The sequence below is a fragment of the Caretta caretta genome, chromosome 1, assembly GCF_965140235.1.
Source record: "Caretta caretta isolate rCarCar2 chromosome 1, rCarCar1.hap1, whole genome shotgun sequence".
Taxonomy (NCBI): domain Eukaryota; kingdom Metazoa; phylum Chordata; order Testudines; family Cheloniidae; genus Caretta; species Caretta caretta.
Window position 1 is genome coordinate 311,311,809 of NC_134206.1, and position 14,558 is coordinate 311,326,366.

The following is a 14,558-nucleotide window of genomic DNA, read 5'->3' on the forward strand; positions in this document are numbered from 1 at the left end:
AAGTGCACAGATGTTGTATTTAAAACAGGAGAACATTTATTTTAAAAGCTATATACTTTCCCAATATTATTTGCTACTTTCTTTACTACTCTTGGAATTGTCTGTGGTTGAGGGTTTTTTTCCCCTCCTACTGTGTATTTTGTGAAGCACTCTAGGATCCTAAGTGGTGCCACAATAATAAAAATATGATTTAATCTTGCTGCACTTAAAAACATCCTCTAAGTATTTAGGATAAAGGAAAAGTAAACAAAAATGCTATTCAGATTTTTTGTGTGGCCCATCTCTAAATTGAAAAGTGATTTAAATAGTACTTAAAAATGGACAGAAAGTTTTCTTCATGTACACAATGAAACAAGTAAGGAAATAAAGACACAATTAATAAAGACAATGTTAACATACTCAGAGATACAACGTTAATATACTCAAAGGTGTTGGTGCTACTGGCTGCCAGTAGCCATGAAGGAGCTGCAATATAAACAAAAGAGAAACTACTCTGATTAGCAAACTACTCAGAAAGCTTTCTCCAGGTGAGAGTCTAATCAATTAAATTCTGTAACATTCATAATAACTTGGGTGATCGCTATTTACAAATCATATTTGTCCAATCTCATTGTAGAAAATACAGAATGAAATGCATTCTGTTTAAGGACATTTTTGACAACCCGTGATTTAAAATGTGTTTGCCATTCTAAAACAAATCAAAATCGAAATATGTTTACCTTTGAAACAAGAAGTGAAATAATTTCTTTAACAGTTTCTTCAATCAAGTCATCTATTTTTGAATGGTATTGTTGCTGCGTTTTAAAAGACAAAGAAAGCATTAGTGTGTATACGAACACAACACTTTTGTCATAAGTCATAAATGGTACAAAGCTGCTAACCCTGACAGATCAGATTCACTTAAAATTATCATTTTGAACATCAGAAGAACAAAACATTGAAAACGATCCACCCAATCAACACTTTCTTACATTTTGTGCTGAAAATTTTCCCATGTACACTGTTGAGTTAAGCAGCTAATGGGGTTATTATTTAGATGAATTGAGTTCTTATTCTTATTCAGGCGAAGGAATGTGAAGGATACTTTTTGTCTTCTCCTCTATAATTAAGGTGGCCATGTATTTTTTTTTCTAAAGGGTTGGTATAGCTGGAGAAGCAAAAGGACTAGAAAAAGATTTAATTAATACAGCATTTCATGTCTGACAACTCTCATTCATAAGTTATTTTAAATGTCCTCTAGAAATAAAATGAGCTCCCAATTGTTCATCCTAAAAGGGCCTTTTTGTCAGCTTAGTGAGCTGCAGTTTATACAAACCTTACATTACGCTCAAGCAAGGACAAAATTAAAATTTCATCAACAAAGCTGAATAGATGGTAACAAATTAATAGTCCACAGAAGGCATAATAAAACAGTCCTCATTCTTCAAAGCTTTTTTTCCTGCTTTTTCACGGGAAAAGATGTTTTTAAGGAGGTGCTATTTAAAATAAATCTGAAAGACTTTTATGCTTTCTTTGGATAATACTACAGAGTTCCATCCTGAAATTAACAGGAGCTAGAACACCTATTCTGCTGTGAAGGGACATCCATTTAAATAGTAATTCTTCCTTTACAAACATTCATCTGACAGCAAAGAGTGTCCTCAATAGCCACTTCACAGAAAATGTGACTTGTAAAGACTAACCCTATCTTGATAATTCAAGGCTACTTGGAACAGCTAATAACATAATGCTTGGAGTAAAAGTACTGAGGTCAACATAAATATTAGCCTAGCGTAGCAGCTGCCAGATGAATAGTTTTCTAAGATGTAAGTTTTTGAAGGCCATTTTTCTTCTGTCTCAAAGTTTCCATACAAATCAAAACATTAAATTGGATCTGCTTAATATGCTCAGGAAATGATTTTCCAAACAATAAATACTTACAGTATCTGCATTCGAATTAAAGTAGCATAGGTGTATGTTATGTAACTTCTCAATGCCCCAAGTACTTTTTATTGCATGTTGAATCAATATTTTTTAAAAAATTCTCCCTTTAAAAATGCATATAATTGAATATATAGCTCATGAAGATCTCAATGCACACCTCATTCACTCTGAAGAGTGAATGAACCTCATGCAAATACACAGAGAAGCTTTCTGTGGCTGCAGTATGGACAAGTTGCTGGCCTTTGTCCTACATCCAAGGGGGAAATTATTAATTTTTTGAACAGCATAAAATTTTGTTGACACTTTAAGGGCCCAATTCAGCCAAAATAATCTGTGTCTTTTGTTGTTATGCAATCCCAGCAGACAGTGGATCCTGCCTCTCCAGCAGAAGTATTCAAAAATTGATTTCTCACAGATGTCACCCCATATCGCCTCAACTTTAGTGACACCGCTGACAGTTGCAGAGTTACCCAAAAGTTCATGCAAATTACCTCCACTTCTAATGCCCCAAATCCTTATATTTTCATTTCCCTCCATTCTCCTGTCCCACCGCTATCCTGATTACCTATGATTTTGCAGGAATTGGCAGTTAATCTATTGCAGGCTAAAGTAACTCTCATAGGAATGAGTTGAGAGAAGGGAGTTCAGGCAACCCCAAATGTTCAAAAATCATGATACAAGATTTTCAGAGAATGAGATATTTTTTAATAAAAATTGGGATTATTTTATTTGCTTCCTGGTTTGGAACTTTTAAGGTTAATGTTTTCAAGTTTTTCTCTGCAACCATGAGGGCTATAAACTTTTTTTTTTTTTTTTAAAGCTGAGGTTCTCATGTAATCATTTGAAGCTGGAGCTTCAAGAGAAACATCAAACACTATAAACTTGTAATAAAACTGTGAGTGTTGGCAATGCTGCATGCATGATCCTTGCCCAACAGTCCAGTTTCTGAAATTATCTAGAAGAGATATTTATGGCAACGTTTGGCCTCCACCTCTCTTGTGAGACCAATGGATAGTATAAATGATTCTCTCTGAATAGATGAAGGAATTGAAAGTCAGAAAAATAACACACCTTTAGTCATTTTAAAATTCTTCCTTGGCTGACGTATTGTTCGTTTAGGGGCTGGGAGGGTAGACAAAGCAATTTACAGAACTGAACTAATTTGAGCACTGGGGGAGTGATAGCTCAGTGGTTTGAGCATTAGCCTGCTAAACCCAGGGTTGTGAGTTCAGTCCTTGAGGGTGCCATTTAGGGATCTGGGGCCAAAAAAAGGGGGGGGGGGAGAGGAATTGGTCCTGCTTTGAGCAGCGGGGTTGGACTAGATGACCTCCTGAGGTCCCTTCCAACCCTGATATTCTATGAAGAAAATCTCCTAGCATCATTCCTGAGATCCCTGAAGGAGACATTGCAGAATGTGGCATCCCAATGGCTCTGGGATATTTTCTTCTCAAAAAATGTGATCAGCTGCAGCCAAAGGAGGTCTATAGAGTGTCAATGGGGAGACTATTTTCAGCAGTGGTGAACTTACCATGAGCTAAGAACATATAAGATTTCCCTTTCTGGACCAGACCACTGGTCCTTCAGGTGTGGCTGACTCTAACAGTGATAATAACCTCATGCTGGGGAGGAAGACAAAAATACTAGGGCTGTCAAGTGATAAAAAAAAATTGTGATTAATTGCTCGATTAAAAAAATTAATCACAGTTAATAGGGAGATTAATCACACTGTTAAACAATAATAGAATACCATTTACTGAAATATCTTTGGATGTTTTCTACATTTTCAAAGATATTGATTTCAATTACACCACAGAATACAAAGTGCTCACTTTATATTTATTTTTATTACAAATATTTGCACTGTAAAAAACAAAAGAAACAGTATTTTTCAATTCACCTAATACAAGTCCTGTAGTGCACACTCTTTATCATAATAGTTGAACTTACAAATATAGAATTATGTACAAAAAATAACTGCATTCAAAAATAAAACAATGTAAAACTTTAGAGCCTACAAGTGCACTCACTCCTACTTCTTGTCCAGCCAATTGCTCAGACAAACAAGTTTGGTTACAATTTGCAGGAGATAATGCTGCACGCTTCTTGTTTACAATGTCACCTGAAAGTGAGAACAGGCGTTCGCATGGCACTGTTGTAGCCAGTGTTGCAAGATATTTACGTGCCAGATGTACTAAAGATGTGTCCCTTCATGCTTCATCCTTTCATGCTTCATCCCTTCATGCTTCAACCACCATTCCACAGGACATGCGTAGAAGCTGATGACAGGTTCTGCTCGATAACCATCCAAAGCAGTGCCAACTGACGCATATTCATTTTCATCATCGGAGTCAGATGCCACCTGCAAAAGGTTGATTTTCTTTTTTGGTGGTTCGGATTCTGTAGTTTCTGCATCAGAAAAGAGCTTTTGAGAGTTCTGAAAGCATACACCACACCTTGTCCCTCTCAGATTCTGGATAGCACTTCCGATTCTTAAACCTTGGGTCAAGTGCTATAGCTATTTTTAGAAATCTCACATTGGTACCTTCTTTGCATTTTGTCAAATCTGCTGTGAAAGTGTTCTTAAAATGAAGAACATGTGCTGAGTCATCATCCGAGACTGCTATAACATGAACTATATGGCAGAATGCAGGTAAAACAGAACAGGAGATGTACAATTCTCCCCCAAGGAGTTCAGTCACAAATTTAATTAACAATTTTTTTTTTAATGAGCATCATCAGCATGGAGGCATGTCCTCTGGAATGGTGGTCGAAGCATGAAGGGGCATACTTATGTTTAGCATATCTGGCATGTAAATACCTTGCACACTGGCTACAACAGTGCTGTGCAGATGCCTGTTCTCACTTTCAGGTGACATTGTAAATAAGAAGCGGGCAGCATTATCTCCTGTAAATGTAAACAAACTTGTTTGTCTTAGCAGTTAGCTGAACAAGAAGTAGGACTAAATGGACTTGTAGAGTCTAAAGTTTTACACTGTTTCGTTTTTGAGTGGAGTTATGTAACAAAAAAAAATTTACATTTGTAAGTTACAGTTTCACAATAAAGAGATTGCACTACCGTACTTGTATGAAGTGAATTGAAAAATACTTTTTTTTTATCGTTTCTACAGTGCAAATATTGGTAATAAAAATTATAATATAAAGTAAGCACTGTAAACTTTGTATTCTGGGTTGTAATAGAAATCAATATATTTGAAAATGTAGAAAAACATCCCAAAATATTTAATAAATTTCAATTGGTATTCTACCGTTTAACAGGGTCATTAATCGTGATTTTTTTTAAATCACGATTCATTTTTTTTAAATCATATGAGTTAACTGTGATTAATCGACAGCCCTAAAATATACTCATACTGCACTTTGCCACCTGTGCATTACTGCATTTGGAAAAGAGAGGAATTCTTTCCCAATTCTTGTGATGATGAGTTTACATTTTGAAGCTATACCTGACCACATCTTGTTCAATATTATATTATACTCTGTATTATTTTCTGTTCCATTTAGGTGCACCCAAGTATCCTATTTGGTTTTTATTAAACTGTTGAAGCACGTTGGACTAATATTTTTATTGTTATCAACGGTGAATCCCAAGTCTTTTTCCTTGGAGGTTCTTGGAAATCAATATCCCACCACTTTATGAGTTTAAACTACTATTGCCAGTGTGTATTTATATTACATTTCCTCTGGTCTTTTACTGCCAAGCTACATGAAGTGTTTTAATCCTTCTCGAGTTAATCAGAATCCTTTTTGGATTGTACTAATCAAAATTACCATGGAGTCATTGATGAAGTTCATCCGAACTTGCTGCCCACCATTAATAAATATATTAAGAAGCATTAGCCTCAATACACTCCACTATTCAGTTTTCCCAGTTTAAGGAATAGTTGAAGAAGAATGTCTGCCTTCAGTCCTTTACAAGAATGACAGGGTAATGAGAAAAAGAGGACTTGTGGCACCTTAGAGACTAGCAAATTTATTTGAACATACGCTTTCGTGAGCTACAGCTCACTTCATCGGATGCATTCAGAGGAAAATACAGTGGGGAGATTTATATACATAGAGAACATGAAACAATGGGTGTTACCATACACACTGTAAGGAGAGTGATCAGTAAGGTGAGCTATTACCAGCAGGAGAGAAAAAAAACCTTTTGTAGTGATAATCAAGGTGGGCCATTTCCAGCAGTTGACAAGAACGTCTGAGGAACAGCTGAGGGAGGGGGAGGGAATAAACATGGCGAAATAGTTTTACTTTGTGTAATGACCCGTCCACTCCCAATCTTTATTCAAGCCTAAGTTAATTGTATGCAGTTTGCAAATTAATTCCAATTCAGCAGTCTCTCGTTGGAGTCTGTTTTTGAAGTTTTTTTGTTGAAGAATTGCCACTTTTAGGTCTGTAATCGAGTGACCAAAGAGATTGAAGTGTTCTCCAACTTGTTTTTGAATCAGGTTTCAGAGGAACAGCCGTGTTAGTCTGTATTCGCAAAAAGAAAAGGAGTACTTGTGGCACCTTAGAGACTAACCAATTTATTTGAGCATGAGCTTTCGTGAGCTGATGAAGTGAGCTGTAGCTCACGAAAGCTCATGCTCAAATAAATTGGTTAGTCTCTAAGGTGCCACAAGTACTCCTTTTCTTTTTGTTTTTGAATGTTATAATTCTTGACATCTGATTTGTGTCCATTTATTCTTTTACGTAGAGACTGTCCACTTTGACCAATGTACATGGCAGAGGGGCATTGCTGGCACATGATGGCATATATCACATTGGTGGATGTGCAGGTGAACGAGCCTCTGATAGTGTGGCTGATGTGATTAGGCCCTATGAAGGAAGTCTCATGCTTTCAGAGTAAGAACCTGAGATAGTTCCCTATGCTGCTGCTGAGAGGGGATGATGAAGGGAGACTGGAGCTCTAGAGACTGCAGTGCCACATGGGAGCGGCACAGGAAGATTTCTGAAGAGTCCTTTGGCAAGGACTGAAGCTCTGATGGCTTTGAGAGTATTTGGCTGGCAATGCAGGAGGCCCTCTTTAAGTGTTCCTGCCCTGAGAAGGGAAGTGGAATGGAATGGATCGAGAGAGTGGGGCTGTTTACCTTCTGTGTGAAAGGCCTTCATGGAAGTGCTGCCTTCCCTGAGGAGGAAGTGGGAAGCCTATTCTCAGGACATTGCCTGAAAAACAAGTAGGGGTAGAGGTGGACTCACTACTATGGGCTGAGGTGAAGCGGTGCTGGAGTCTCTGGGGTTGGCTCTGATGCTATTGGTCTTGTGTTGACGTGCTCTTCTGCCTCCCCTGAGAGGTGAGGGAGATCCCAAAGCTGTCCGACTCAGTCAGTCTTGAAAGGGAGCAAGAATCATAGAATGTTAGGGTTGGAAGAGACCTCGGGAGGTCATCTAGTCCAATCCCCTGCTCAAAGTAGGACCAACTCTAACTAAATCATCCCAGCCAGGGCTTTGTCAAGCTGGGCCTTAAAAATCTCTAAGGATGGAGATTCCACCACCTCCCTAGGTAACCCATTCCAGTGCTTCACCACCCTCCTAGTGAAATAGTGTTTCCTAATATCCAACCTAGACCTCCCCCACTTCAACTTGAGACCATTGCTTCTTGTTCTGTCATCTGCCACTGAGAACAGCCTAGTTCCATCCTCTTTGGAACCCACCTTCAGGTAGTTGAAGGCTGCTATCAAATCCCCCCTCACTCTTCTCTTCTGCAGACTGAATAAGCCCAGTTCCCTCAGCCTCTCCTTGTAAATCCCGTGCCCCAGCCCCCTAATCATTTTCGTTGCCCTCCGCTGGACTCTCTCTCGTCCACATCCCTTCTGTAGTGGGGGGACCAAAACAGGACACAATACTCCAAGTGTGGCCTCACCAGTGCTGAATAGAGGGGAATAATCACTTCCCTCGATCTGCTCCTACTAATACAGCCCAATATGCTGTTGGCCTTCTTTGCAACAAGGGCACACTCCTGACTCATATTCAGCTTCTCGTCCACTGTAATCTCCAGGTCCTTTTCTGCAGAACTGCTGCTTAGCCAGTCGGGCCCCAGGCTGTCGCAGTGCATGGGAGTCTTCCTTCCTAAGTGCACAACTCTGCACTTGTCCTTGTTGAACCTCATCAGATTTCTTTTGGCCTAATCCTCCAATTTGTCTAGGTTACTCTGGACCCTATCCCTACCCTCCAGTGTATCTACCTCTCCCCCCAGCTTAGTGTCATCTGCGAACTTGCTGAGGGTGCAGTTCATCCCATCATCCAGATCATTAATAAAAATGTTGAAGAAAACCGGCCCCGGGACTGACCCCTGGGGCACTTTGCTTGATACTGGCTGCCAAGAGAGACATAACAACTGTGGCACCAAGAACAAGTCACAGTACCACTGCAGAGCCATGCTCAGAGTACTTCCTGCCCATTCTTGTGTGTTCTGCTCCAGGAGGATCTGAAGGCATCTGCCTGTAGCAGGGCAGAAGATAAACAGAAGAAATTTCTGGAACCAGCCTGAAGAGAGATTTCAGCTGGATGGGGTGAGAAGAAATTTGGTGATGGTGACTGATCACTGCCTAACAAGTTCAAACAGCAGAGGAAGTCCCTCCAGCCCATGTTGCTGAATGAGCAGGAACAGTAATAGCTAGTTTATAACAAGCATTGAATATAGACAATTCACAAAGAACAAGCAGTTTCTAAAATGAAAGGCACTTACCCACTGACCAGCAAACTGGATCAAATCACGGAAAATCAAAGTAGAAAAAGCAGATAACAGGGGGAAGAACAGGAAAATGATGAACATTTCATTAAAATGCAAAATTAATTATGGCTAAAATGCTAACTTAAATAGATGAGCTAAGGAAATGAGGAGCATGCCCACCAAGACAACAGAAAAGGGCAATCAACAGAAATGAATAAAATAAAAATAAAACTGCCTGTAACAATGGTGTGATTATATATATATATATATTTCTGCACAAGGCAGGAATAATTGTTGGTGTCAAATTCTGACAAATGGCTTCCCTCCCCCACGAAAACCCAAACAAACAAAATTACACCCCCACCCATGTACATCAACAATGCAAAAGCAGTATTAATTGTGCATCAGTATTCCGGATGGTCTAGAGACCACTATTGCCCCCTCACCACTGCACAGATTATTCCGGACAAGAGTGGGAGTATTCTATGTACAAAGGGATGGGGGAGTAGCCAAGTATGGATATACATCCACTCAAAAAGCATGGCCATTGCCCCATCATAGAGTCTCTCTCTACAGCCCCATTTGTACAGCACCCAAACAATGGCCTCTACACAGGTTCTGGAAGAGCAAAAGTTAAAGGTTAACAATTGTACTCAATGATTCTCTCCTCTAGTTAAAATTTTTCTTCTGCACATGTAGGTGCAAATGCCAGCCAGAGCATTAAAAGAACCAATTAAATATAAATCTAATCAGATGAACAGGTTACTATAAAGAATGATGCTTTGGCTCAGTTGTGCTATTAAGATGCTCTCATAAACAAGGTTGGTTTTTAGATGCAACTCAGGAGAAGCTCTGGGATGGATAGTGTAAAATCCCTCCTGGTGTCTCCCTCAACACAGAAAAATTATGGACTTTCCTCTGTCCATTTGGATGGAATAATGGGGGACAGTTTGCACCCTCAGTGATACTCAGATACTTATATAAACAAAATTAAAACTATGTGACACATTTCAGAAGACAAAATACACGAATAAAAAACAAAGCTATTTTAATCAATCTAGTAAAGACAGTCCACAGTGCTAGACACCCCTGATTAATCTAAACGTACACAATTCCACCTACCTCTTGTCCACCATCCAGAATGCAGAGTTTAGCAGTTTGCTTTTTGGCATCAACTAAAACGTTAAACATTGTACACATGGAGGCAGGAATACGCAAGTCCATTGATTTGTTTGTCTTTTGCAGCTTGAGTTCAAATGCAATTCTTGTTCTATTTATTTAAACATGAATTCACAACATGAAAGTTTGTCATAATTCCAGACAACTGACATGTAAAAGCAAAAATCTCACTAAATGTGTTAATTTAAAAATTAAGTCTGTGAGCACCAGGTGGAAGCATGTAGGAACACAATACTACAAGTAGTAGAGTAAAATATTCATCTGTTCAGTAGAACACGAAAGTAATCTCAAAATTCTGCTTTGATTTAGCTAAATAATGACTGGTAGGCAAAAACATAATACATTTAACAATATGCTTCCTAATCCATTATCTGTGAACAAGTTTCAAGCAGTAAAAATATAAAGCTCAAAGAAATATTTGGATCTTCTGCATTAAAACGTAACAGCTAATCTGTCATGTTAGGATACCACTTCTGATACATATGACTCAAAAATGCTCTTATGGCTTTAATTAAAAAAAAACAATCTTTAATAAAGAAAAAAGTGAGTTAAATTATTTCCTTTCATATTAAAACAAAGATAGATACACAAAGATCTGGCTCTCGTCTCATGCTGGTGTAAATCCAGAGCAAAATCACTGCAGTCAGTAGAGTTACATCAGAGAAAATTTATTGTGAGATCAGAATCAGGCCTATTTTATACAAATGTAAAATGACGGCTAAATCAAACATCTACGCTACTAGAGAAATATAATTCTTATAATCATTATAACAGTTTGCATAAATCAGCCTAAAAGTTTCAATTCATCTCTCCCCAAAAAACTTTCCTCATATGATTCTCCATTTGATTTGAGAGAGTGACAAGATTTCTCATGTGTCAGCTGCAATGTTATTGCTGTTTTGGGACCATTTAGGGGTGTCTTGCACATGGAAACTCATGCTGAGGTGAAACTTTACATAGCTGAATTAGAATGTGCCCTATGGTGGGCACACAGAGGGCTACTGAATAAAGTTCCTACTCCATTGGAGATGAATTTACCGAAGGACAGCAATTTTCATGTTAAAGACTTAGCCATATGAGTTGTTTCTGAGAATCTTATTAACCCAATGCACCTGGAAGCCATCAGTCTTCCTGATTTGATAAAAAAGAAGTCTAGATCTCATAATCAAGCCTTTGACATTTTCAGATTTGCCTATTGCAACAAGCTCTACAGTACCTGACGCCGAAGTGAAAAGCCAACTCAAAAGCTGTAGCTGATTCATCATGTGGCAGCTTGCGTCCTAACAGAGACCACTTGTAATGACAGCAGTGCACCAGTACTTCGCTACTATTACCTGATCCAGTTCCGATTTGCTATAAAAATGCTTTTCTTTAAAGTTCTGAACATACTAGGCCCAACTTGCTTACAGATAGCATTCAAGATATATGTTGTTGGAATAAACAGATGATGACAAATTCATTCATATGATAGTGTTTTTTGTGGAATTGTTCAGAATATGCCTCTTTTATATAACGGGTCGCCTGGCTGGGTCCATAAAAGCCTTGTGAAGCAGCAGATATTGGTCTCATGACATTTGTTGGAGTCAGCAGTGAGTAAAAGTAATTTCCCTGGTACACTGACCAATGAAGAAAACACACTGACTCTTGGGTAGGAATACAGTTGTATGTAAGAGATGATTGGGAAGGACTTTTGATCGAGCTTTACCACAAACAGATGTTTGAGTGGACCTTCAGGAAGTTCCACACTATGATCTGTTCTTCTTTTTATAAAAATAATAACTGCATGCTTGAAATCACTTGGAATGGTTTTAGGTTTCCAAGTAGAAATACAATAGTTGAAGATTGTGGATATTGTTCTGCCACCATGATGAAGCAGTACAGAGGATAAGCCTTCATATTTGGATAAGTGGTAAATTTGAGGTGATAAGCAGCTTTGCTAATTTTCTCCAATGACACTAGAGCTTGAAGTATTTTCTACCCATAGTAGCTTATTAGGCATTCTGTTAGTTCCATGCTCTTTAACCAGCAAGCCACAATTTCACATTGGCAGTCAATAATCTTGAACCACCTGCACTTCGTGGTGGAACATGTTTTCAGGACCACAGATGTAATTCATTCATTTACAGTGTCAAAAGATTTCTCTTCTACCAATAATTTTTGAATGCAAATCTTCTAAGAGTTGATTTTTAGTTAGATACGGAAGGAGTGATAAGTGAAACAATTTGCTTTTAGGCCACTTATCTCAGGTTCCTTCTTGTCAAACAAGACTAGACATATGGTTTTAAATCTTCCTATCACTTTGAAGGCAGTAACACAGACTTAAAAATTGGCCATAAAAAGGGTTTCTTTTCAAATGTGGGTTTTCAAGTTGCAGCCACAAAATTTGCATCTGGGCTCATTTCACATGTGAACCCCCATATTTCTGCCTGAGAAATCAGAACTGAACACAGAAATAGGTACCTGAGCTAGTGATTGTTTATTTGCCACTCTAAATACCAATTTGTGCAAACTATTGTACAGGAAAAAGAAAAGGAGTACTTGTGGCACCTTAGAGACTAACCAATTTATTTGAGCATGAGCTTTCGTGAGCTACAGCTCAAGTGCTGTAGCTCACGAAAGCTCATGCTCAAATAAATTGGTTAGTCTCTAAGGTGCCACAAGTACTCCTTTTCTTTTTGCGAATACAGACTAACACGGCTGTTCCTCTGAAACCTGTACAGGAAAAGTTTAGGCTTTTGAAATCTCAACCACTATAATCAGCACTAAGAGCTGTTCAGTATTTTTCAATTGACTGTTGATCCACCTTGTCAAAAAATTGTTTTTCATAATCATTCAGGCTTTTTTTTTTTTACAATTTTTTTTAAAAAACACCAGAAAAATGGTTATCAAATTGTTTTGTTTGCAGAAAAATTGTTTTTTTAATAATTGTTTTTTTCATATTGTTTCAACAAACAAAAATGTCAACAACCATTTTGATGTTATTGTTGATTTTTAAAGAAATATTAAAAATATCATGTCAAATTTTTATAAAATCAAAAATGGGTCCTTTTCAAATACATCAAAATTAAAACAACTTTGACATTTTACTTTTTTTAATGAAATTAGATTTTTGTTTTTCAACCCTGCTCTAGTTAGATATATCTAGATAACATTTATCATAATTTATCAGTTATATTTTTAGGAGTTATATAAAATGTATAAACAACATTTAGCTTATGCTTATATTTAGCAGCAAGGATATTGTGATATATCTTTAAGATGCCTGAAATCATATTCTGTAGATCCTTTAGCAAGTTTGAAATGTACTTGCACTGTTCTATCATTTTGAAGTGTACATCTCAGTACAATCTGCTATCAATACAGCATTTGGCACCTCACTTGACTTTGATAATATGCAGATGATTTTTTAGGACTTTTGGGTGGCCTTCAAAAAGTATTTCTCAAACCTTCTTCCATTAACATATATACCAAACCACTATGATCTTGCTGCTACGCAGAGTGAGAGCCTTAGGATTCAATTCAGAGGAAGGTCAGCAAGATAATTTATTAGGACAGACTCAAACTACAACCCAGATCTGTGTACATCCTAGTGCATTTCAGCACTTATATAATTGTGTTTTACAAACAGTGGCTACTTAGTCATTATAACCCCCGGGTGATGCATTTCAGTATTATTATCCCAATTCTACATATGGGGATACTGAGGCGAAGAGGTTACATGGTTTGATGAAAGCCACAGAGTCAATGTCAGAGCCAAGACTGGAATGCAGAAGTCTCTTGCTCTCAGACCTGTGCGTAGTAGTCTACAAAACAATACTGCCTTTTATACTTTGTAGCCACCCTTCCTTGAGCCTAGAGACCCACTAACTACTCATCAGAAGAGACATTCAAGTAGCCAACAGGGAGCCAAGAGAGACTGTAGCTGACCAAGCGCTATTAGCAGTATCCCAGGTGGCACAGGTCACCCCCCAAAATTGAAGAATATCTGAATATGGGTTTCATGAATCCCAAAGGCTAATCCTGGGTGGTATGATTATTGATAAGTCGTGAATAACCTGTACTGTTCAGTAAAAATCCATGTGACAAACTTTCATCCCAGTGATCGGTTTACATTAATTTATGTTTACATGTTCAAACCTACCTTTGAAAGGAACAGGGCCAGAAACTCACTTTAAAAAACAAAAAGCACCCATCTTATAATAGCTTTATGCTTCAGGATCAAAAGTGGGATCTGTGGTCTTTGCAGGCTCCCAAAATAGCCCTATTGTTTATTATTTGTTTTATCATAACGCTTAGAGTCCCACCCATAGATCAGGACCCCATTGTGCTCAGCGCTGTAAAAAAAACTCCACAGAACAAAAAGCCTGGCCCTGGCCCAAAGACCTTACAACCTAAGTATAAAACAAGAGACACCAGACGGATACAGACAGACGGATGGGGTTTGGGGTGGGTACAATGAACCAATGAGGCAATTTGGTCAGTGCGATAGACAGCGGTCTTAGCACATCATTGTCAAGCTTTCTGTAGGAATCATAGAGAAGCAGGGTTTTAAAGGAGGTTAATGAGGTGGCTTTGTGGGGAACGCCTCCCAAGCATGACAGGTAATATGGGAGAAAGCATAAGGGTACTTGTATGAAAATCAAAGAAGTGGGTGACAGAGACTGGTATCATGGACCAAATGGAGGTGGGATTTAACATCTCAATAGTGAATGACAGACAATAGGTAAGGTAGGGACAGGACGTTGAGGACCTTAAAAGTGAAGGC

The 14,558-nt window shown here is 38.2% G+C and overlaps 1 protein-coding gene across 15 annotated transcripts in view; it reads right to left on the reverse strand.

The window, feature by feature from the left end:
- CADPS2 (calcium dependent secretion activator 2) overlaps positions 1-14,558 on the reverse strand; it is a 560,752-nt gene that overhangs the window by 51,266 nt on the left and 494,928 nt on the right. For 10 of the 15 annotated variants that reach the window (XM_048836201.2, XM_048836202.2, XM_048836197.2 and 7 more), the window contains 3 exons: positions 9,737-9,884; positions 8,630-8,644; positions 720-794 (listed from right to left, as the gene is read on the reverse strand). In XM_048836201.2, the coding sequence (XP_048692158.1) occupies positions 720-794; positions 8,630-8,644; positions 9,737-9,884 (238 nt within the window). The remainder of the gene's footprint in view (positions 1-719; positions 795-8,629; positions 8,645-9,736; positions 9,885-14,558) is intronic. The other 5 variants (XM_075124448.1, XM_075124451.1, XM_075124452.1 and 2 more) reach the window with 1 other exon arrangement.